This window comes from Rhinolophus hipposideros (assembly GCF_964194185.1).
Source record: "Rhinolophus hipposideros genome assembly, chromosome: 16".
In the NCBI taxonomy this organism is placed as follows: Eukaryota; Metazoa; Chordata; class Mammalia; order Chiroptera; family Rhinolophidae; genus Rhinolophus; species Rhinolophus hipposideros.
Window position 1 is genome coordinate 32,246,954 of NC_138062.1, and position 24,607 is coordinate 32,271,560.

At 35.4% G+C, this 24,607-nt stretch overlaps 1 protein-coding gene across 2 annotated transcripts in view; it reads left to right on the forward strand.

Moving 5' to 3' along the window:
- The window catches only part of GLRA3 (glycine receptor alpha 3), a 146,381-nt gene that overhangs the window by 97,065 nt on the left and 24,709 nt on the right, over positions 1-24,607 (forward strand). For both annotated transcript variants that reach the window (XM_081075682.1, XM_081075683.1), the window contains exons 6-7: positions 5,201-5,338; positions 8,745-8,959. In XM_081075682.1, coding sequence (XP_080931808.1) covers positions 5,201-5,338; positions 8,745-8,959 — 353 coding nt within the window. The remainder of the gene's footprint in view (positions 1-5,200; positions 5,339-8,744; positions 8,960-24,607) is intronic.

Here is a 24,607-nt window from a genome sequence, read left to right on the forward strand (position 1 = left end):
AGTTTAACTTTATGATATTTTTCATAGTCCAGAGGGTTTTAAATATGTATGTATATATTAAAATCTATTATTTTCTTAATACATTATGCCTTCTACATACCAAAAATACAAAACTATTATGTGTTTTAACCCCCAAATTTTATAGCACAGGATGTGTTTACATTTTAAATATAAGTAGATTGTATTTTTGTGTAACTTTTTCTAAGTGGATAAAAATTTTTCCCATTATTATTTATTAAAATGTTTTCCATGTTGATTTGAAATATCATTTTTTACCTCAAATTTTCATGTATGGGGCTGAATACTAGACTTTGTTCTGTACCATTTATCTAATTGGTACAAAGACTGTATACATGAAGCCATTTAAACACCACAGTTTTATTTGTATATTTTGTCCTCTATTAGGCAAGTCTGCTACTTGACTTTTTATTTTTCAACACTGAAAGCAACAAACAAGACAAACAAATAAACAAAAACTCATAGACACGGTTAACAGTTTAGTGGCTACTAGAGGTAAGGCGAGGATGGTAGAAGAGGGTAAAGACGGTCAAATATCCAGTGACAAAGGGTGGTGAACACACAATGTGATATACGTGTGATGTATTACAGAATGGCACATTTGAAACCTACATAATTTTGCTAACAAATGTCACCCCAATCAATTTAATATAAAGCCCCCTGCCTTTGTTATGCATATACTTTAATATTTTAGATTAATTTCCAGTTGAAAATTACATTAGTATTTTCATTTAAGTTGCAGTGATATTATATATCAATTATGAGAGAATAACGTGTGTGCAACAGTGAGTCCTCTTACCCAAGACCACAGCATGTCTCTATCTTTTGTAATCTTATTTTTCTGTCCTTTCAATAATGTTTAATTATTTAATCTTTGCATTTCTTTGTAAGCTCCTAACTATACATATTATATGTTTTGCTGACATTGAGAATGACAATTCTATTCATATTAATTTTAAGTGGTGCAACATTTAAAATCCATTTTCTAATAGGTATTATATTGAAAAGGATTTTATCTTAGTTGCCCAGAGATGAGAAGAGGTGGAAATGCCTAGAGCAGATGGAGTCATGGGGTAGGGAAGACAGCAAATAGAACAAAAGGGGGAATTCCCAGTGACAATATCAGGAAATAGAAGTTCTTCCCAAGTGACTGAGCAAAGTTCAGATAAGTGAGAGGTGAAAGAGTCTGTCTAGGTGCCTTGGGGACACTTTACTCCACCTACTTGGAATTCAGTGGCGTAGGAAGACAGTACAACAAAATGATAAACATTTCAGAGAAGGTAGAGTGATTTGGACAATGGACGTGTCTTGTGTCGCATTTCCCTCCAGGAATTCTGACAGGGGATCTCACCTGAGGTAGCCCCAGCCAATGTAGGCAGCCATAACCAAAAAAACTATCAGTGTGGCATACTTAGATACATAGACAGATAGATGATAGAAGGTAGATAGGCAGGTAGGTAGGTAAATAAGCTAAACCAGTACTTCTGTTGTTTGTTTTTTTTTCAGTAGCTGTCACATTACTTAGAAGAGATCTAGAGGTCTCCCTATATTCCACGAACATGAAATGTAGCTAGGAATCTCAATTTCCAATGATTCCACTATGGGATTTACAATAAAGCAGATTCTATGTCTCTTTATTTGGGGAACGTTAAAAGATCTTAGAACAAAGACTGAAGGCTACGTAAATGAAGAGCAGCAGTTGGAGGGTCTGGCTGAAACTCTGTATCACTGTTGATATGCCTTCATATTGTCAGTTCTTTCCCTGGACATGATAGGTTCAGTCACTTCCTTTATTTTTAAGAAAATGAACTGCCATACCTAATTATAATAACCACAGTTTGCCAAACTTCTTTTTTTTTTTCAAGTGAAAAGGGTGTTTCAAGAAAAGTCAGTTGGTTTAACTTGCAAATCCATCACGCCAATGCTTTTCCTTAAAAGGATCGAACCATTACAGTAGGCAGCTGAAGTGCTTTGATATATGCTTCCATTTTGGCACACAGAATCCTAAATGAATATTTATTACATAAGGGTCAAAATTTAACAAAATTATCCATCAAGGATCAAGAACATTCTTAAATAAAAGTGGCATTGTTCTTACTGTGAGATATGGTAGTAAAGAATACAATAACCTCCCCAGTTTGCCTTCAATTATGCTAAAGCACTAAAAGTTTTACCCACCATTGTTTTTTTTTACCATCTGGGCAAATGTCAACACAATGAAAAACGCAAATTATGTTTTATGATTATGAAAGTAGTTTGGGCCTTATGAATCCCATGAAAGGATTCTGTTAGAGTAATTCTAAAGCACCATTTTTTTTTGTCAGCGTCACTTCCCTGCTCAAAAGATTCAATTGTTTATCATTGCCCATAGGGAATTTAAAATAATCAAACTTTTCAACCTGGAATTTAAACTTTACACAACCTTACATTAATTTATCTTTTCATTCCATAGGCTCCTTCGTGCAAACTGGCTCTAGACAAATGAAGTTATTGTTATTGGTATTATAAACCTTGGGAGTTTGCAGTTTCTTGCAACTGATTATCCTATTTCCTTTGCCTGAGGGCCTCATCTCCTCTCACATTCTTTCTATGCAGGTTCTGCCTTTTTTCAAGGTCCAACTCAAATGAGGCCTAGTGGATATCATAGGTCCCTCTTCTGAACGCATATACCACTTTGTATTTCTCCCATGTCACTTATTTTCCACCTGGTAGTAACACCTCAGATTCCCAGGAGCCCAGTAGCATACATTACACGTAGTCAGAACTCAATCAGCACTTGTTGAAGAAACAAGTGTTTGGTTGTACTGAGCCATTTGTTTACAAGTTTCACTGCAGCTACCATATATAGATTATTGGTTGAACTCAGAGTTAATGTCATCTTTTTTCTGAATAAAGTGTTTTTTGTTGGGAAGCTTATTACCGTACAAGACAATTCAACTCACAACCTTGATCTCATTAGCCAGTCCGTTCTCCTTAACAGTCGGAGACTTGCATAAAGGTCTGCCAACCAAAAGTATAAGGATACTAAAACACTGAACTGTGTAGAAGAGTATTGATTTTTTTAAAGCTTTGTTGGAAGGTTTATTTAGACAAAATTACCATTTAGTTATTCTCCTTGAACATCCAGTAAGTTACTCAGAATAAAAGAGTAACTTACCCCTGAAACATGCCATCTCACTATTTGGATCTTGGTTTCAAACTCAAATATTTTATGGACCATAACAAAGTAGCATAGTTTGATTATAAACGCCCATACCTAAATCAGTTAGTGTGCATGATTATTTAACACAAGAGCAAGCTAAATATGATGCCTATAAATCACATTAGAGACTAACTAAAGTTTGTCTTTGAAGGAATTTCAGAGGGCTAGTTTGTTTTCACAGAAGGCCTTAAGAAAAATTAAAATGTAAAAAGAAAAATGAGGTTTCAGTTCATTTCTTCATTTATCTGTCTAAACTGGGATAAAATCTCACATATTTTGTCTTCAGTGATTACAGGTATGGAAGAATAGGATAGATATCTTGGAAGCAAATAACAATCGGTGACTATTTCACTATCTTTTGATCCTTGAGAAATGGGCATGTATTTTCTCTCTAGGTAAAATGGTATTTATAATGGATGTATATTTAAGAATAAAAGCAAAAGCCTTCTATTTTTAGCAAGCAAATCATGAATTGAAAGGTTCAATGAAATGTATTCCAGTATAAGTAAGCCAAGCATAAACCCTTGCTGTGCTAAGTCCAGCGGTCTAGAGATCATCTTGCAGGTTCCCATATCTGGAACCGGAATTCAGATTTGCCCCCTTCAGTCTGGATGACTTGATAACCTCTACCAAATAGTGCTTGCTCCATAATAAGCCATCACACACTGGTGGCACTGCTGCTAAAACTTTGACAGCAGAACCCCAGTCTAAGGAGATCCTCTAACCACTGATACCCTTGGTTCTTCATCCCCATTGTGGGGGTGAGGGGAGGGTGATGGGATGGGGGGGATGCGGCTATGGGTGGGTGCAGTTGGACCTCTGGCTCCAGTCCCTCCCACCACTGCTAGGTCAGATTTGGCTCTTTGGGGGAGGTTCTTTTCCAGATATTGTGGGAGGTGGAAGGGTGATCAGTTCTCTTCGCTACCCATTATTCTGTTCAGCCTGCAACGTCAGCTGATTCTAATCACTCTCACAGCCTCTCCTTACAATATAAGCTACAGGAAAAATTGCTGGGGACAGTGTCCCTTGTTTGCTGCTTCATGGAAATAGAGCTGCTTCCTTTATCTGACCACTTGACTTCATTCAGAGGCAAGACCGTGCTTTCTCTCTCTTTCTACCTCCATGGTGATTGCGCATTGTGACGAGTCTTCCCCGACAAGTTCCATGTACTTCTAACTCCCTTTCTGCAGCAGCCCTTCAAGTGTACATTTCAACAGCTTCTCACTCAGAAGGAAAAAAAGATAAAATTGTGCTTTTTTTTCTTAAGTACTTCTATAGGAATAGGAAAGATACTGAGTATTACAAAATACATTAGTTACTTCTCTTCTGAACTACTGATAGTCCATGCAAGAGTTTCCTTCTTCACAAACTAGTCCATGTGGATTTTCTTTGTGCTGTGATATTTTCTGGATAACAGACATTTCTATTTAAAATATCATTTTGTCTATTTTGGGCCTTGGAATTTAGAAACCGATACCATAAACTGAAATAGTTAAATGAATAAACCAAGAACGGTATCTAGTTCTAGTACTATGTACTAGCTCTAATGCTTTCTTCCCACAGATGTTATAGCTGAGGTCATTTCCCAACCAGTTACAATTTCAGTTATTGTTGAGAGTCCTGAATAATTTGAGAGAAAGTGAGGGGAAATTTAGAGGAGTAGAGTTGTTGAATTAACCCAGTAGTTGCATATACCAAGGAAAAAAAGAATGTAAATGCATGTCCTTTGAGGTTTTTACATGCATATTATACCTATCATTAGCCGACTACATTTTCTTACATTATTTGATGAATATTCCATATGAATAGACTTTGATACACTATTGTGAGATGGCATTGTGAGATGGAATAATAGTTCAATTAATAGAGTTAAGATGACAGTGTTTGGCCTTTCCATCTCATATAAATTGTATGTGTGTGTGTGTTTCATTTTTTGAATGCCCTTTTATGCTATAAATATTTTTATTATGTTTTGCGCAGTTGGATACACAATGAATGATCTCATTTTTGAATGGCAAGATGAGGCACCTGTACAAGTGGCAGAAGGACTCACTCTGCCCCAGTTTCTGTTGAAAGAAGAGAAAGATTTACGATACTGCACTAAACATTACAACACAGGTAGGAGTTGAGTATTCTTCATTACACTTACAACTTGTGGTTTTATGATTGTTAGATGTTCTTAATTATAGTGTTATAGGTTTGTTATTTTAACTACTTATAGCTCAATGTTTTTCATAGTCATAGAGAAGAAAATGAATGCATTTGAAACTTACAGATGCTTCGACTCATTGTATATTGTCATGTGATTCGTTTGTACGGGACATATTTTTGTGTGTGAAAAGCCCATGGTTACACAATAAAAATAGTTTTTAAAAAGCTCCTTTACTTTCTAAGTGAGCATTAGAATGTACTTTTTAACCCATCTTGGTCAGAAAACATTGTGTTTGCTGAAAAAAATGAAAGAAACTTATTATTTTAACTCTTCACTTGCTTCAACTTTTGGCCACCATTTCATGCATTTCAGGTATTGTTCCTTAAGCACCTGCTATTCACTCTGACACAGTGGCCTCTTGTCTTTGAGAATAGATATCAGATCTATTTAAAGACAAGGAGTGAAAGATTTAATGTGATAGCTGTGCATTCCTGAGAGCTGTTTACTTCCCTCAACTGGCACAGGCTATTCCCCTGATATCTATTGTAACTGCCTAACCTATAACTACAAATTCTGTTCAACTTCTCTCAACTGAGGCATTGCTCCAGAAAAGTACCAGAGGTGAGGCTGATATTTAATTTAGTAGGTAGTTCAAGGTTAACATCTCAACACAAAGGTAAAGTGTAAGCCAATACCAGGGTACTTGCTCCGTTCTCTAGGACCAGTTGCAATGATAAACAACTTTTAGAGAAATGCTAAAAAGCCTCTAGATTTGGTTTCTGGTGGTAAATTTGTTTCCTCAAACTGCTGCAATGAAGTGCCACCAACTTGATTGTGTCTCTTGCCCATCTCTCCAAAACCCTTCTCTACCTCTCTCCCCTTTGCACTGTAATCTTGCCACAGTGGCTTGCTTTCTCATATATGCTACACTTGTTTCTGCCTCAGGGCCTTTACACTTGCTGTTTCTTCTGTATTTAAGCCTCTTTCCCCAAATTATTCCAAACCTACTACTCACATACTTCAGGACTGCTCAAATATCACCTCTTCAAATGACTTTCCATAATAAGCATATGCTAAATACCCAAATCCTCTTCCCTTCCTCTTCCTGCTTTCACAGTCTGAAATTATATCTTTAATTTGTAAGTTTATTTATTGCATTGTCTGATTCCCTCATTACCATGAGTTTGTAAAGCCAAGGATTGTATCCCCCTTTTTTAAATCTCTATATTTCTTGGGTCTGTTGAAGTACATAGACGCTCAATAAATACTTATTGGATAAAATAATAAATAAGGAGTGGATTTGGACATGGAAAATTTGTCTTACATGTGAAAATATTACAGCTTGCCCCCCAGGAAGAAGCAGGGAGGAACAGTTTTTCTCTAAACAGGAAAAATTTCCCTTAGATCTCTATTAGCAAGAATGCTTCCTCCCAATTGTATTGCAGTATAATTTATATAAAATTATAAGATAATTAGTGTACAATGTGATGATTTGATATATGTATATACTGTGAAAAGATTTTCCCCGTTGAGTGAATGAACATATCCATTGCCTCATGTATTTACCTTTTGTGTGTGTGAGAGAGAGAACACTTAAGTCCTACTCTCTTAGCAAACTTCAAGTACACAGGGTTATCAACTGAAGTTATCATGTTATAATATTAGATCCTTAGACCTTATTTATCTTCTCACTGAAGAATGTTTTTTTTAAGTCAACTTTATTGAGATATAATGCACAGACTATAAAATTTACTTCTTTAAAGAATACAGTTCAATGATTTTTAGTATATTTATATAGTTGTGCAACCATCACTCTAATTTTGGAATGTTTTATCACCTGATAAAAATAAACCTTACCTCCAATAGCAGCCCTCCCCACTCAGCAACACCAGGGAACCACTAATCAACTTTCTGTCTCTATAGCTTTTACCAAGGGTGCCAAAAAAGTGTGTGTGTGTGTGGGGGGGGGGGTATATATGACTTGTATTCATCTTTTGTTATCAGTATATATTATTACAATTTTAATACAGTTTTTTCCTTTCTTAAAATATGTGTACTTTTTTTGGCACCCTCTGTGTTTTCTGGATATTCCATATAAATGGAATTATATGTGATCTTTGTGACTGGCTTCTTTTCCTTAGCAAATGTTTTTGAGGTTCCCTTTTATATTTTAATAGAGTTTTAAAAATCTAAAGTATATTTATATACTTAAAAATGTTTAAGCATTCTGCATATATTTGATAAATCGATAAAAGGATCACGTACAGGTTGCATATATTTCTGACTACACGACACTTAAGAGTGGAACCCAACTTTCTCACAGTTTATGAAACTCTGTTAAGACTTTTAAGCCCATGCTGTTATTTTGCAGCCCTGCCCATGCATTACAGTTGCATGTGGCTCAAGTCACAATAATAGAAATTTTGAGCTGAGCCCTGTCTAATTATATGCTAGCAATTTTCCGAGCTGTGCTCTCTGATTCTTTCTCTTGTAATCAGGTCAGAGAACATCACTTAAAGAATGATCAGCACGTAACTGCCTGATTTTATCCTTCTTTATAATTAGAATAAGGAGAGACTAAAACCAAGAGTTAGATGATGCAGATAAACAATTATTTTAAGGAAAGATAACATGGTAATAGAGTAGGGAATAGAACCAAGGAATAAGCCAAAAGGTCAACAAAACATTTAATTAAACCACAATCTATTCCTTTTTAAATTACATACCATAAGAGAGACACAAAGGCATTAAATATATGGAATAACTGTGTCTTGGGTTTCTTTTCAGTAAGTGTATTTTTAAGTTATGTTCAAAATTATTAATGAGAAATAACATGCTTTCCTATTTGCATTAATAATTTTCAAATTCTTAATGCATAAAATAACTTACATAAATTGCATTTAAGGAACTAATCATCTTCAATTTGTTTATCCTTTAGCACTTAATTTAAATGTAAAGGCTTCTGGAACAAATAGCACCTGGATCTAAATAAATAGGTAAAAGTACCGGAAGCAGTCAATGAGTAAGGAAGGTCTTTATGTAATAGATACACATTTCACCTGTCCATCTCAGAGACAATCAAGTGAAATCATAGATCTCAGAGTACTTTGGCAAGTATGAAGCGCTAATCAGATGTGAAGTCATAAGAATACATACTATATCCTGAAACAGTACTTTCTCATATTATGTTGCTTCTAGATGCTAGCACAAAAATAAGAATATTTTTCAGAAACCGATGTGCATATATGACATAGGATCCGTTTTCATTGTAATGAAATACTTTAGGACAAAATTATAAAAACAAAATTGTGACATTTGATATAACAAAGACCTATTTTTACCCATTGCTACATTTATTTTACAACCAATTAGGAAAGTTTACATGTATAGAAGTGCGATTCCATCTTGAACGACAAATGGGATACTATCTGATCCAGATGTACATTCCCAGTCTCCTGATCGTTATTCTATCCTGGGTTTCATTCTGGATCAATATGGATGCTGCTCCAGCCAGGGTAGCTTTGGGAATAACTACTGTGCTGACTATGACCACACAGAGTTCAGGATCACGAGCTTCCTTACCAAAGGTAAGTGCACTAAAGAGACATATAATTTGTGTGTGTGTATATATATATATACATATATATATGTATATATATATATACACGTATATATGTATATATATACGTATATATATATATTTTGCTTGTTATTTTTCAATAGTATTTATTATTCATGGGTGATGTTTAAGGCAAAAAAATGTAAAACATAGAAATAGATAAAAAAATTCTGCAAACCAATATATCTTCTATTCACAGTTGTATTACGACCCCCAATTATTTAAACCTCAATCATACTCTCATACACTACAGATTTTTTTATCTATAGATTTTTAAGCATTTAGAAATCTATCAAACATGTGTGTAAATTGAATCTATACAGTAAGTTTAAATGATGTACAATGCTCCATTGTATGAATTCATGATATAATAATATACTTACTATTAGGACTTACACAATAATGAACATTTATATAATGAATGACATATATATATATATAAATATATACATATATGTTTGTATATGTATATACACATCTAAAGATATATACACACATAGATAGTTTTATGTATATTTTTATTAGTTTCTTAGTATAAATTCTTAGAACTATAATTGCTGCACTGATACTGTACACACTGATACATATTGCTAAATTTCCCATCAGAGAAATTTATAACAATTACACTCCCACCAGTGTTGTATGAGAGTGCCAATATTACTGCACCCTGAGATAAATATAGCATTTATTATTTTGGGGTGTTTTTTTCCTCTCTGGCTTTTAAATAGCCACAGGTCAATAAAAACGAAAGCTAATCTAATACCATGATTTTAGTCCATGCTGAGCTGCCAGAAGTAAAATAAACTGTTCCTCTGTGGGGTTTGTAAAAGAGCCAATATTTCCTTTCACAAGATATGCTGAAATAAAACATAGTAGCTCTTTTCCTCCATTTAGCAACATAACAAGAAAAATTATTTTTTTCTTCTCAATGACTTCTAAGAAAGAAATTTCTGCCATCAAAATTAAGCAATCTTAAGTAAATTAAGTCATCCTGTCTAATTTCCAACAAGCTTCACTATTATTTTCGTTACAGTGATATAGATATAATAAAATTATATTAGCTTTTCTTGTGCATTTGATGCCACGTGAAGCAAATGATAAATCTATGACCATGGCTCCCTTAAGCCTTACTATGAATTGCATTCTATGATTCAATTTATTATATTAAAATGTCTAAATAAATAAAAGTTGATGACAAACATTTTATCATTAAAAATGTTACTTAATATAGGAAGAACTAGATATTTAACAATGCTCACTCTGCCTTGCTAAGATTTAATGGTTGTCTTTCAAAATAAGGTTTGCTTTTATTAACACTTAATTGTATTTTCAGAAGGATACATTGTCAACTACTGTTCCATAAAATATTGTCCAAGTGAAAATTATAAATTTGCTTACGAGATTAAACTAATTAGCCTCAATGCTTATTTATAGATGTATACACGTCTCTGGGTAGTGGTAATAGTTGGAGAAGATCCACAGTCAATTTGTAAAGGAAGTTGCCAGTTTACTCATTGATTTTCTTCATGTGCTAAATAGAAATGAAAGGTCATTCATTCTGTAAGTTGTCAACCAGAAAGAAGAGCACAAAATGCTCCATTTTAGGAAGCTCCAGCTTTCATGAGGCACAGCAAAAAGACATTTGGATTCAGAAATTAAGGCAGAATTGAGAGATCATAGAGGTTTAAGTGAAGGAAGCTGAAAATTAAAAAGTAATAAATTAAAAAAAAAAGCCACAAGAAATCCAAGTTGTTTTTTTTTTAAAGAAAAGAAAGGCCTGGAATGGCTTAATACTATTTCTCAACAAATAGGAAAGATGTTTTTTTAATTAAAGTTTATTGGGGTGACAATGGTTAGTAAACTTACATAGGTTTCAGGTGTACAATTCTATAATACATCATCTAGAGATCACATTGTGTGTTCACCACCCAGAGTCAGTTCTCCTTCCATGACCATATATTTGATTCCTTTTACCGTCCTCTACCACCCCTCCTCGCCCCTTACCCTCTGGTAACCACTAAACTATTGTCTGTGTCTATGAGTTTTTGTTTCTTTATTTGTCTTGTTCCTTTGTTGTTTTCAGTTTTACTGACATATCAGTGAAATCACACGGTTCTCTACTTTTTCTGTCTGACTTATTTCGCTTAACATAATAATCTCAAGATCTTTTTAAAAGACATTTATTTCATTGTGATCTCAGGAAAAGAATGAATTTTTAACCATGAGTCCAATTATACACATAAATGTATAGAAATCCCCTTCATCTCTCAGAGCATAGAGATGATGACAACTGGAAATGTGATAACAGATTTAATTCTGACCCACAAAGAAGAATTGATTAGTAAGGTGGCATCTTACCAGAAGGTGACCACATCATCTTAGGCTTTGGGATGGGAGGTTGAGCATATTTTGCTACATACATTAGAATTCAGGAAGGCAGACATTGAAGAGCCAGGGTAAACAGGAATTAACCTATTGGATGAGATCTTTCAAAAGTGTAAAGTCTTGAAAAACGCAATTTTGATTCTGTGATTGGGAGGTGGCTATAAAGGCAAGATTTGAGGGTCTCACTTTTGTATTTAGGAACAAATGTTTGAAACCATGTGCCTTCAGATCTGCTATTCTCAAACTCACAAAAGAACCCTCAGATGCCTGAAAGTCTTGCTATTGAAACAATCACCATTGTCCTACTGACAAAATCTAGGAAGTAGGAAAGCAAAGTTAAATTCAGGAAAACAATAGGAGATTATCAGGCATAGGAGGAAGAAATAATAAATCATTAATTTATGATAGTTGCTTGGTGTTTTGTCTAGGCTCTGTGCCAATACATCTTCTGTAGAATATGAAGGAGTTTGGAAATCAGTAAGACTGAGTAGAAAATCTCAAAGAGTATATTTAGCTAGCACCTGACAACTACAGAGCTGAGAGTTCTATCTGATCTTGACCTCTACAGTGTCATGATAAATTATGCATGTAATAGCCCAGAGCAAGAAGATTGCTGTGATTCATTTCTTTGAACTTGGAGCTATTTGGCATTTCTGCAGTGCCAGCATCAGTGGCCAGAAGAAGGTGACAATGCATTCTATTGCAAGCAATTTTTCAAAGTTGGGTAACTTTAAAACTTCCAAATACTGTGGGCTTGCAGGAGGGTGAGAAAAAGTGATGGTGATCATGGTAGGTTTTATAGACCTTGGTAAGGATTAGGTTTATTTGGGGTGGGTTTTGGAAAGATTTTAATAAGAGGAGTGATCACTCTGACTTCTATATGAAGATCATATAGAAGGGGTAGAAGTAGAAGTAGAGAAAGAACCAAGCAAATTACTATAGTCCAGAGCAAATGATAGTCTGGTTAGATTGGTAGCAGCAAGGTAGAAAGTAGCAGATGGATTTAGAAAGGGGTAGATGTTTTTTGAGAAAAAGTATTTGGAAGTGAAATAGACAGGATTTGCTTATGAACTAGATAGACATTGAGGATTAAAGGAAAGGCAGAGTAAAGGTTGGCATTTGGGTGAGTGATTGGGCAAGTAGTAGTAATAGTTACTGATGGGGAAAGTTGGGCGAGGTAACTAATCTGTGGTTGAATATGATAACTTTGAGATGTTTGTAACACAATCTTATGGAATTGTCAAAATGTCAGAACTTCCAAAGTTCTAACCGGGGACACTCAGGCCTCAGACTTCAGGGAGTAAACTGTAGATGGAAGGGGAAGCAGTCCAGAGATGATTTTTCTAAGAATGAGTGAAAGTCCAGAACAAGGGGGAAAGATATATTTATGGTTGGCTCTCTTCCACTAGTTGGAAATGGACCTAAATATTTAAAGTCTCCTCTGTCCTTTTCTCCACCATGGCCATCTCTGCCCCATACACAGAATAGGTTCGAGTGTTTAGGCAAGACCCACTCACCCCAAAACTTTTCTCCCCAAAACTCTTTGAAATCCTAACATTTTGTGGTATTTTTGAGGTGTGGAAAAGCAATCTTTCCTGGGAAGATTAAGTTTTAATCAGAGTGAAAGTGGGGATATTAATAATCATTTAATTATTTTTGAGTATAAATCTGATTTACAGTAATACCTCATTGAAGAGGTATTATACTCTTTATTAAGTATGGGGATGGTTAGGAATAGAGAAAATCAGTGGAAAGGACAAAATATAATTTTCACTTGGAAATTATGGGTTCTAGAAAGAACCCACATTAGGAAACTCTTGGAAGATTGTGGGTATTCTACAATATTACATATACTGTGACCTTTCTTTTCTGCTTCCAAAGATCAATTATTTCCTATTCATTTTTCAATTCCCATTCTTTTTTCATTCTGTTTGGTAAGACCAGCTAAGGTCCAGTTTTGGTGCATGTTTTCTGTTTCATCTCTTCTGCAGAAACACATGAGTATCACTACGTACACACCAATTTGGTCTTTCAGCAATGAGGTTCAAACTTGTTATCATATCAGAGACCCTAGAACCTAGCATGTAACAGACAGATGTGTCTGTACACACTCACACGCACACACATTCACACACAACCATACACAAACTTGGCAGGGGTGGGAGAATCTCTAGATTCCAAGCTCATCCAAACCCTAGCTCTGAACACAATATATTATGAGATACATGGGGCTATATGAACTGTTTCAATGCACTTATACTGCAATTATTCTGCATAACAAACAATCTCCAAATCTCAACGGCTTATCACATTTATTCTTGCTCAGAGGCCTGCGAGTTTCCTGTGTCTCTTCTGAACTTATCTGACTTAGGATGAGCTTAAATCTAGGCTGTGGAGTGGGTTCTGATCTGCTGCCTGTGTCTTCCCATTTTGGGGCCTCAGGTACTGGTAGCGTGTTCTTCCATGAAGGAGTGCAGAAAAGCAAGAAGGCAAGCAGAAACATGCAAGATTTTTGCTCAGAATTGGCACACAGTCACTTATGTGCTCATTCTGTAAGTCATACCAAGTCTCTTAGCCAAACCCAAAGTCAAGCAGAGAACCCCAGGAAAGGAAGGGAGGAGGAAAGGGATTGTCAATAAATAATCTTACATGCCTCAGGGACTATGATTTGCTAGAACTTTCTATCTCTTTCCAAAGACCAGACTCTGTCATATTAGTAAGTACTCAAGAAAGCAAAAGGGGGAGAGGGAAGAGAGGAAACAGGGAGATCTTATGCAATTTCTTCCATTTTGCCCCCACCACTGTAGCCGTCTTATTCAGAACAGAGCTACTAAGCATTAAAAAATAAGAAGCACTTGAAATTTCAAAGGTGGCTAATTAGTGAAATATTTCACAGAAGCTCAGAAGGCAGTAGCTGATGAAAATGGCAAGTTCTACACCAAAAGCTGTTTATCTTGAATGATTTCCTCTCATGGTTTTTCCCCATTCAATTTGTTTGTGAAACCCACCAGGAGTAGCTTTTTGAGAGGACATGTATCTTTTCCATATTTCTATCCTCAGAGCCTAAATCACTACACAATATGTATTTATTGAGTTAATATCATGCAGATATTTAAAGACAGTGTGAGCTTTTGAACATTTACTGAGTACTTCATCTTAACTTGAAAAGCAAGAGTATGTCATTTTCCATCTCTAAAGAGAATGTAAAAATGTAATTAAATTACTCTTTACTTATACAGAATCCTACTTCCCCCCCGAGAATCACCAAATTAATGAAAAAGAATTTACATGTTGCATATACCTTCCAGTATAATAAAAACATTGGTTCTTAGACAACATAAAGATAAGTTTCATATAAAGTTTTTATTTTTCATAAATATGCCAACTATAGAAGTGATTACAACTGTTAGAAAATATAAATCAGACTGTTATATTTTTATTTGAATACAGTGATTGTGTGAGCACACAAAGATCTATATGTGACATTACACTAAAGAAACGGGAAGAAAAAGGAAGGATTTCCATTCACTACTGTGTTCTAATCTAATTAATTCTCAAAAAAATACATTCTCATTTTTCTCAAAAAAAAAAAAATACCCTGCAGTTTTAAAGGAGATAAATGTCAGCAATAATGTAAGAGGGGGTGAGGGGGAGTTGTGCAGTAATCAGGTTTTCCTATTAGTATAGCAACTAATAACTATTACTGTCAGTAATATTTTGGTCCTCACCATTTAAATACAAGATTCTAATATCTATTCAAAATATAGTTAACTAAAATTATTTCAACCAAGTTTATTTTTTTATTTGTTTTTGCTTTTTTAAAAAAATGTATTTAAGTATAGTTGGTATACAATCTTATATTTGTTATATTAGGTGTATGATACAGTGATTCAACATTCTTACATTGTACAATTTGATCACCCCACTAAGTCTAATAATCATGTCACCATGTAAATTTGTCACAATATACTCGATTGTATTCCTGCCCCTTTTCACCCATCTCCCACTTCAATCGAATTTAGTACAAATATGACGCAAGGGAGTTCATTTGAAATTCATTAATATTTAATGAGTAAATTTAACTTTATAATAGAATATTTGATATAAGCAATATATATAAAATTTTAAGAATTTTTAAAAATTTTTCATTGACTATATTAATTTGCTTCTACATTACATTTATTAAGAGAAAAGAGAGAAAAAGAAAAATGCACAGAAAATGAAAGAATTGTTTATTCATACCCTTTTTGTTAAAATCACAAGATATAATGCATAGTTATGTCATCCAATTTTATTAGTGTTTCGTTAGCATATAATTCCTAAACATAGTTGGGTCCAATAATAAATAGAATAGAAGATGATAGCTATCTTTGGTTCTACATTTGAACTTAGAGTCTACATTTACTAGGTTTACTAGAACTCATTAAGGTGAAAATCACAATTAGCAAGCATGTCCAGTGTATTTGACATAGATAAAGACCACTGCATAAATTTTTAAATCTGGCACAGTTTGGTATATAAGCAATCACATAGTTGAAAACATTTTTGAAAAGACATAATGAGATAGTTTTGGCTATCAAACTAAATTTAAAAACAAAAGATATGTATGCAATTTTGAGGTAATTTTATCTAAATAATGTCTTAAACTCCCTTTACCATCTTCATGTATATCCTAGAATCATACCGCAAATCCTCCTGACAGATAATAATGGATGTAAAACTACCCGATCACCAGTGGAATAAAGAATTCGGTCCAAAAATCTGTGTTGAAAAGCACCTAACAGTTTTTATCTGTCTTTATGATTCCTGTTTGAAGTTATAAATAAAGGCCTTAGACCTCAGAGAAAAAGGGAATAGGATGGTATAGCATTACAATAAATATGAAGTTACAGAAATACAACATGTCCAGTACAAAAATGCAGAGGAGAGAAAAGTCACAAATGTAATTCAATCTTAACTGAGCAGGTAAAAAAAAAGCAGTATATTAAGAAATGTTAGTAACTAACAGCATGCACCTAAGAAGCATTTCCAACGACATCTAGGTTTTACAGTTTCATTTAAGTGTTAAACATAAGAGCCATGTCCTACAGAAGAGATGATGGTAAAACTCATAACTGAAGCAGAAATCAGAAATAACTGGGTGACCTTTCAAAATCCATTAGCCATTTGGGTTGCACTTTTCTTATCTGGTGACTGAAGGAATTGGTCAAGTTTATCACTTTGAAAATAATGCAGCTCTGCTATTATGATTTTCAGTCACATTTTATCTCTTTGAATGGAAACCTTTATGTGGAACATAAATACTGTGTTTGAAGCTTCGTTTACTAAAGGTTATGAGGATCATAATCAGTGTGAGCGTGACATCAGTAGGACTCTGCTGTTGTGTCACCTTCCATGATGATAAATGTCAAAGCTCACAATGTCCTGTGTTCTGTGATTCACCACCTAGTCTTCCAAGAAAGCAGTCCTTCAGACAATTCCTTTTGCTTTTTCAATACTAGCTTTATTCCACTTCAACACCTGTTTTTAAAACCTAATTCTTTTCCATGGTTATTCCTTTCTCTCTTTGGCTTTAGGACTTCAATGAAGATCGAAATGATTTTGAGACTAGTATTGTTTTCTTCCTAGTAAATTACAAGATGCAAAATTCTTCCACAGGTTTTATACTAGGGAGATATGTAGGATAAGTGTACTAGTGTTTGGATTTTACAAAACCAAAGATTAATGAATAGTCGATGTGATCTGAAATAAAATACCTGAAAAAAAGCCATGCCATATGCAGGAAAAATTTCAGCATATCTCAGAGAAAAAGCATTTAGCTGTACACTTGAATCACTTGAGCATTCCACAGCCAGAATTACTGATCACAGTTTACTTGAAAATTCTAAGGAACTGGGAGAATCCACCATGATTGATTGTCAGTAAAGAGAGAACACACATAAATATGGACAGATAATTTTAGACAAAGGAGCCAAAAACATACAATGGAGAAGAGAAAACTCTTCAATAAATGGTGCTGGGAGAATTGGAAAGCCATGTGTAAAAGAATGAAACTAGACTGCTGCCACCATGTACCAAAATTAACTCAAAATGGGACAAAGACCTAAACATAAGTCCTGAAACAATAAACTTCATAGAAGAAAACATAGGTACTAAATTTATGGACCTTGGGTTCAAAGAGGATTTTATGAGTTTGATCTCAAAGGCAAAGAAAGTAAAAGCTAAAATAAATGAATGGGACTATATCAAACTAAAAAGTTTCTGCACAGCAAAAGAAACCATCGACAAAATAAAGAGGCAACCAACCGAAAGGGAGAAGATTTTTGCAAACAATGCCTCTGATAAGGGGCTAATATCCAAAATATATAAGGAACTCATACAATTGAACAACAAAAAACAAACAATCCAATTAAAAAATGGGCAGAAGACCTGAACAGACATTTCTCCAAAGAGGACATACAGATGGCCAACAGACATATGAAAAAATGCTCAACATCACTAATCATCAGAGAAATGCAAATATAAAGCAGAATGAGGGGAGGCCAGATGGTTCAGTTGGTTAGAACGTGAACTCTGAACAACAGGGTTACCGGTTCGACTCCTACATGGGCCAGTGAGCTGAGCCCTCCACAACTAGATTAAAGACAACGAGCTGCCGCTGAGTTCCGGAAGGGGCGGCCAGATGGCTCAGTTGTTTAGAGTGCAAATTCTCAACAGCAGGGTTGCCGGTTCAATTCCCGCATGGGATGGTGGGCTGTGCACCCTGTAACTAAAGATTGAAAACGGCAACTGGACTAGGAGCTGAGCTGTGTCCTTCACAACTAGGTTGAAGGACAATGTCTTGGAGCTGGTGGGCCCTGGAGAAACACACTGTTCCCCAATATTCCTCAATAAAATAAAAATAAAAACCCACAATAAGATACCACCTCACACTAGTTAGAATGGTTAGCATCAACAAGACAAATCATAACAAGTGTTGAAGAGGCTGTGGAGAAAAAGGAACACTCATACACTGTTGGTGGGAATGCAGACTGGTGCAGCCACAATGGAAGGCAGTGTGGAGGTTCCTCAAAAATTCAAGAATAGAATTACCATATGACCCAGCAATCCCTCTCCTGGGTATCTACCAAAAAATTCTGAAAACATTTATCCGTAAAGATACATGTGCTCTAATGTTCACTGCAGCTTTATTTCTGGTGGCCAAGACATGGCAACAACCAAAGTGTCCTTCCGTAGATGGAATACTACTCTGCTATAAGAAAAGGTGAAATAGTGCCATTTGTGACAACATGGATGGATCTTGAGATTATTATGCTAAGAGAAATAAGTCAGACAGAAAAAGTCGAGAACCATATGCTTTCACTGATATTTGGGTAAAACTGAAAACAACAATAGAACAAGACAAACAAATAAGGCCAAACAAAAATCATAGACACAGAGAATAGTTTAGTGGTTACCAGCGGGTAAAGGGGGAAGGGGGCGTGGTAAATGAAGGTAAATGGGATCAAATATATGGTGATGGAAGGAGAACTGACTCTGGGTGATGAACAAACAATGTGATATATAGATGATGTATTACGGAATTGTATACCTGAAATCTATGTATCTTTACTAATTATTGTCTCCCCAATAAACTTTAATAAAAAAAAAGTGTTACTTTTGGGCAACTACTAACGACATTTAGTAGTTCTATGGACACTACTAAGGACATTTCCTGGCATGTTATTAGAATTACTTCTCCAATAACAAATGGCCAGTGATTACAAGTCACTCTACATGGTTCAATCAAATCAACATTATCTGAGCCTGTAGTGTAATGAGTACTGTGCTAGGCCCTAGAAATACAAATATGAATAAGACCTGACCCTTATCTTAGCTCATAGGATGTATTAGCTTAAAAGGAGAAAGATACATTATGGATAATATCAGTACAGTGGGACACGGCCAATAATAAGATGAATTATTTGGTGTTTGTTATCAACATATAGTTTGGTAAAATATCACTGTAGATATTTCACTTTGAAATCCTCAAGAACATTCTAATTTTTGCATCCCTGTAACAAAAGTTGAAAATAGAAAGCACTTAGGGATTGTGGAATAGAATCATTAACTGAAGGTGGAAATGGTTCAGCAGTCACCTTATAGGAACTACATACAAATAAATATAATTGTAATGAGTGATCTGAGAAAAATGGAGGTAGGGAGGCAGGAAGGGCTGTCCTGGTCTGGGTGTTTGTAGGATGTGGCTTTAAGCTGAAACCTGAAGGATAAACATCAGTTATCCCAAAGACGGAATGTTCCAGACAGAAATAACAGGGAGTACAAAGCTGCTGAGGCATGATGGAGCTTGTCAATCACTTTCAGGTTCCAAGAACTAAACGAAGGAAAATATAGTTAGAGCAATATAACCATGTGAGAAAGTGGCATAAGATGGTAATTAATTATCACATCCTCAGAGAGGCCTTCACTGAACATCCCCATTTAACACAGCCCCCTTTGCCCTGTCCTTCTCTTCCCATTCCCTATTACAGTTTCCTTATTACACTTCTCTTAAATTAGCTTTGTTTATATACTTTTTAAAAAAATTTTTATTGGGGAATATTGGGGAACAGTGTATTTTTCCAGGACCCGTCAGCTCCAAATCAAGTCATTTTTATTTTTTTTCAGTCTAGTTGTGGAGGACACAACTCAGCTCCAAATCAAGTCATTGTTTTCAGTCTAGTTGTGGAGGGCACAGCTCCTGGCCCATGTGGGAATCAAACCAGCCAAGTTGGTGTTATGAGTACTGCGCTGTAACCAACTGAGCCAACCTGCTGCCCCTATTTTTTTTTAATTTAATTTTAATTGTTTTCCTCAACTTGAACGAAGTTCCACTAAAGATGGATCTTGTCTATCTCACTCATCTCTGTAAATACAACACTAGGAACAGTACTGGGTACACTGATGGTGTTCAGTAAATGTTGAATGAGAGAAAAAAGTGAATGAATGCATGTAGTAAGAGAGGTGAGCTGGGGGCCAATTGTGAAGGGCTTTATACACCATAAAACAGATTGTGGACTTGTGTTCAAGGAGTAATACCGAGGAGAGATTGTTGCTTAAAATAGAATTAGGGTTCCAACAGCACAGTGGACAATGGGACAGGTGGCAAGGTAATCCAGAGGATGAACAGAATCAGAATGAGCCTGCCCCAAAGGACAGCAGGCAGTGGGGGATGGAAAGAAGGTGATAACTGTGAGTCACATGGGAGCGTGTTGTGGGCCGTAAGTATGTTGCGAATGTGTTGGAGTAAGAACTGCTGTCTTTATTTAAAGTTACGAGGCCTAGAGTTCCACACTACCCAGGTCTTCAGTTTGCTGTCCTTGGAGGGGCAGTGAGGGTGGAGGACGAGAAAAAGAGTTGAAATAGGTGAAGTGAGGTAAGAGCAGAGATTGAGGAAGGTAGGCTTTTAGAGCTCAACCATCAGGAACTGTCCACAATGAGCAGAACCTGGGGAGACACAAAGGATGCTTGAGTATATGTCTGTTGTCATCAAAAACATTTGTTGGATTAGTTTGGAAATTAAATTTCTGATTTACTTTCTTTGGTTCACGTCATTATAGGTTTAAGTTGTTAAAGAATGCACACAGACTTTATGACTCATTCTTTCAGGAATGGGGTAGTTTGAGATAGTGCCTTTGAAAGCAGTATTACATCTTCCAGGCCTGTATGTATTTGAAGGCAGCAAGAAATTTCTGGCATAGCTGCAGAACTTACAAGACTTAAACTTATTCTTTGCAAACAGATGGACACTTAGCACAGCACTGGAATAAAATGAGGGCATACTTCTCTTTGCTCAGTAAAGATCATTCTGATCATTCTGATCAACAGAAGTCACACTTACGATACAGGAGGCGATGAAGGGAGCTGATTTGTTGGCATATTTCATATGTAAGTTACATATTTCATATGTAAGTTACATTTCTTGGAAGTGTCATGAATGACCTCTTTTTAAAAGAAAATTAATCCAACCCAAGATAGTAACAGAGCATTACTCCAGAAAGCGCACCTCCACGTGAATCATTATCTACCATTCATTCTTCTCCTGCATTTTAATATTTCACACCTTCATTTATCTGTCCATTCACTCAGCCAATATGTACACATATTCCAGACACTCTTGTCATGGTATACAAAACAGAGATGCCATCTGCCCTCAAAGAGTTCACAGTTTAAACAGAAAGAAAACAAGAAATAAGCAAGTACAATGCAACATATTCAGGTAAGCACAGGTGTCATGCAATTCTGAACCAGACGGGGGCAAATTCTAGCCTGAGACCTGAAGGGCCAACTGGGAAAGGAGACAGGAAATTGTTTCCTTACTGTATTTGCTGCTCCCTCCACCATAACTCTCCCTCTAATATTTAGCCACTTCCCCTGTTAAACCACAACCTAAATTTGATCAAGATTTTCACAGGCTGACATTTGACAGAACTTGACCAAATATTAAGGATGACAGGAAAGAACAAGAAATACAGAGATACAAACAGCATCAAAATAGTCAAACTTCCAAAGTGTAAGGTTTTGATCCTTAAGCTAACTAGACACTGGTTCAAAGGAGCAGGCAGTGTATCCTTGCCTACATCGAGCCTGGCTTTCTGCTCTCCTGGAGCCTCATCTTCTTGGAGAAGGGACATTTATTTCTATCAGTGGAAAAGCAAATTTCTAGGTAACTGCTCATTTCCTAGGAAAAACTGAAAAAAGAAACCAAACCCATACTTCTCATAAATACCTCTCATTCTTATTTATAATTCTTGGCAAATGAGAGAATTTTTTTCCAAATCTAATTGGCATGTCTGAGGTATGCAATAAAATGATCTCATGCTTACTCCATGAAAGGCAATGATTTTACTGACACTGCTTGCATGGTGTAATACTTTAGCTGTGTCATACGTACACATACACCATAAGAAACGACACTAAAACTCAAAGCAGATTTTCATCCTTGAGCAATTGATGTATACAGCAATATTTGTTCAGTGACAGCCTCAAATCACTGTCCAATTAACTGAGAGCAATGTTAAAACAATTTCTTAAATGTTACTGAATTGTTGTCTCCAAAAGACTTAAGTCAATATCAGTCTGTTTCTAGAAAATAGAAGCCTATCTCGTCCTTTTACTCTTCCTTTTTTTTTCATTTCTCTTAGTGTTGCTTCTCTTAATAATAATAATAATTTTAAACTTGTCTGTTCTGTCTGTTCCTTTCCCTTTCTGTCTCTTCTCTTCTTTACCTTTAAGGTAACAGGAGACCACAAGCCCCATAGCTAAGGAAGTGATCAGGGTCAAGGATGCTGTGTGTGGCTGGCAGGACGAGGGTCCAAGAGTCAAGGAGATGGTCAGGACCAAAATAGCCAGTGGGACCTTTAGGTATGGGTCTAGAACCCATGAAGCAGCTGGGACCACTGAGACTTAGGCTGAATGCAGATATTAGTTTCACACAGAGAGAATAATGAAATACATGTTGAAGGTCATGGGAGCCCACTTTCTTCTGTTAGAGAAAGTTACATATATGGAAAGGGTAAAGTCTAGAATGAACTCTGTGGTGTTAAATTAGAACTTGAAATTCCAGTGTGAATTCATGTTTTAAATATAGATAGAAAGATAGCTAGATAGGTGATATATACGTGTGTGTGTGTGTTTGTGTGTGTGTGTGTAAATTTCTAACTGTCTACTAAGAGGGTCTAGAAACAGTGACACCCAGGAAGCAGTGAGAACACAGTGCCCAGACCTCGATTTCTAAAAGCTGTTCTTCCCTAAAGAAAAGATTCTAGGAGAAAGGGCTCAATCAAAGATTGGAACAGGAAAAGTACAAGATGAGTCTAGACTTTCTTGTGCCAGAAAGTAAGGAAGTACTGAAATCATGATGGAGACTTGCTGAGAGGATATATGGGCTAGGCTCACTTTTAGGGGCTCCTATTGACCCAATCTAGATAATGTCAACATCAAAATAAATAGTGATGTTCATGCATTATAACATTGAAAAAAATTGTTATTCTAGTTCATACTATTATAAAGAAATACATGAATAAACAAATAAATGTGGAAGACAGACACTTCCTTTACTATATAATGCTAACTAATAAATGTGGGTGAAGTGATGGAGCTAGAATAATTCCCATTTGGAAATCAACACTAAATAATTAATAAATAATTAATTAATTCAGGTAAGTATCATCAATGTCTAGAGGGTGAAAGTTTAAAGAGTAAAAGGACATTTATGTCGTTTCAAATCATCCCCACACGAAGGAAAATTAGTAACTTCTGGGTGGAGAAACTTTATAGACAAAACCTTAACCAACTGATCAACACTGAGTGCCACCTGGTATACTACACTGTGAAGAAGAGGGTATTCTTGTTCCTATTGAAATCCCATTACCTGAGTCTAAAATGAGGAAATATCAGATAAACCAAAAGTAAGAGACATTAAAAAAAACAACTGGTCTGCACTCATCCAAAATATCAAGGTCACAAAAGGCAAGGAAAGACTGAGCAAATGTTCCCTATTGAAGACTAAAGAGATGTGACAAAATGCAACACATGGTTCTAGATTAAATCCTGGACTGGAAGAAAAATGTTTTTCTGCCAGAAGGGGCATTATTGGAACAATTGGTGAAATCAGAATGGGATTTTAGGATTAGCTGGTAGTATTTTACTAATGTTAATTTCCTGATTTTGTTGTACGTACCAGGGCCATGTAAGAGAGTGTCCTTTACTTTTAGAAAATACACATACATATTTAGGGGTAATGGGGCATTACATCTGCATATTAAATTCAAATAGTTCAGGGAGAAAAATACAGATATAGATATAAAGACAGAAATAAAGATATATAGATTGATAAATGTAACCAAATGTTAACTGCAGAATGTGGGAGTTCTTTTTACTGTTCTTGTAACATTTGTAAGGTTAAAATTACTTCAAAATAAAACACCTTTTTTAATGAAGAAAATATGGAGCTAAAAGGTCAATGGCATTATCTGTATTTCAATGTTACTTCATACTTTTCAAGTATTATACTATATTACCCTGAAGGTAGAATGATATTTGATCTTGTTTTTTCTTTCATCATATGTTTTTGGTCTAGTGATTCATTTTTTAAAAATGGCAAAAATACAGAAATTTTAATATATGACTAATATATAAACTTTGCAAAATTAATTACTGAAAAATTCTCAAGTAAAAAGATATATTGGTA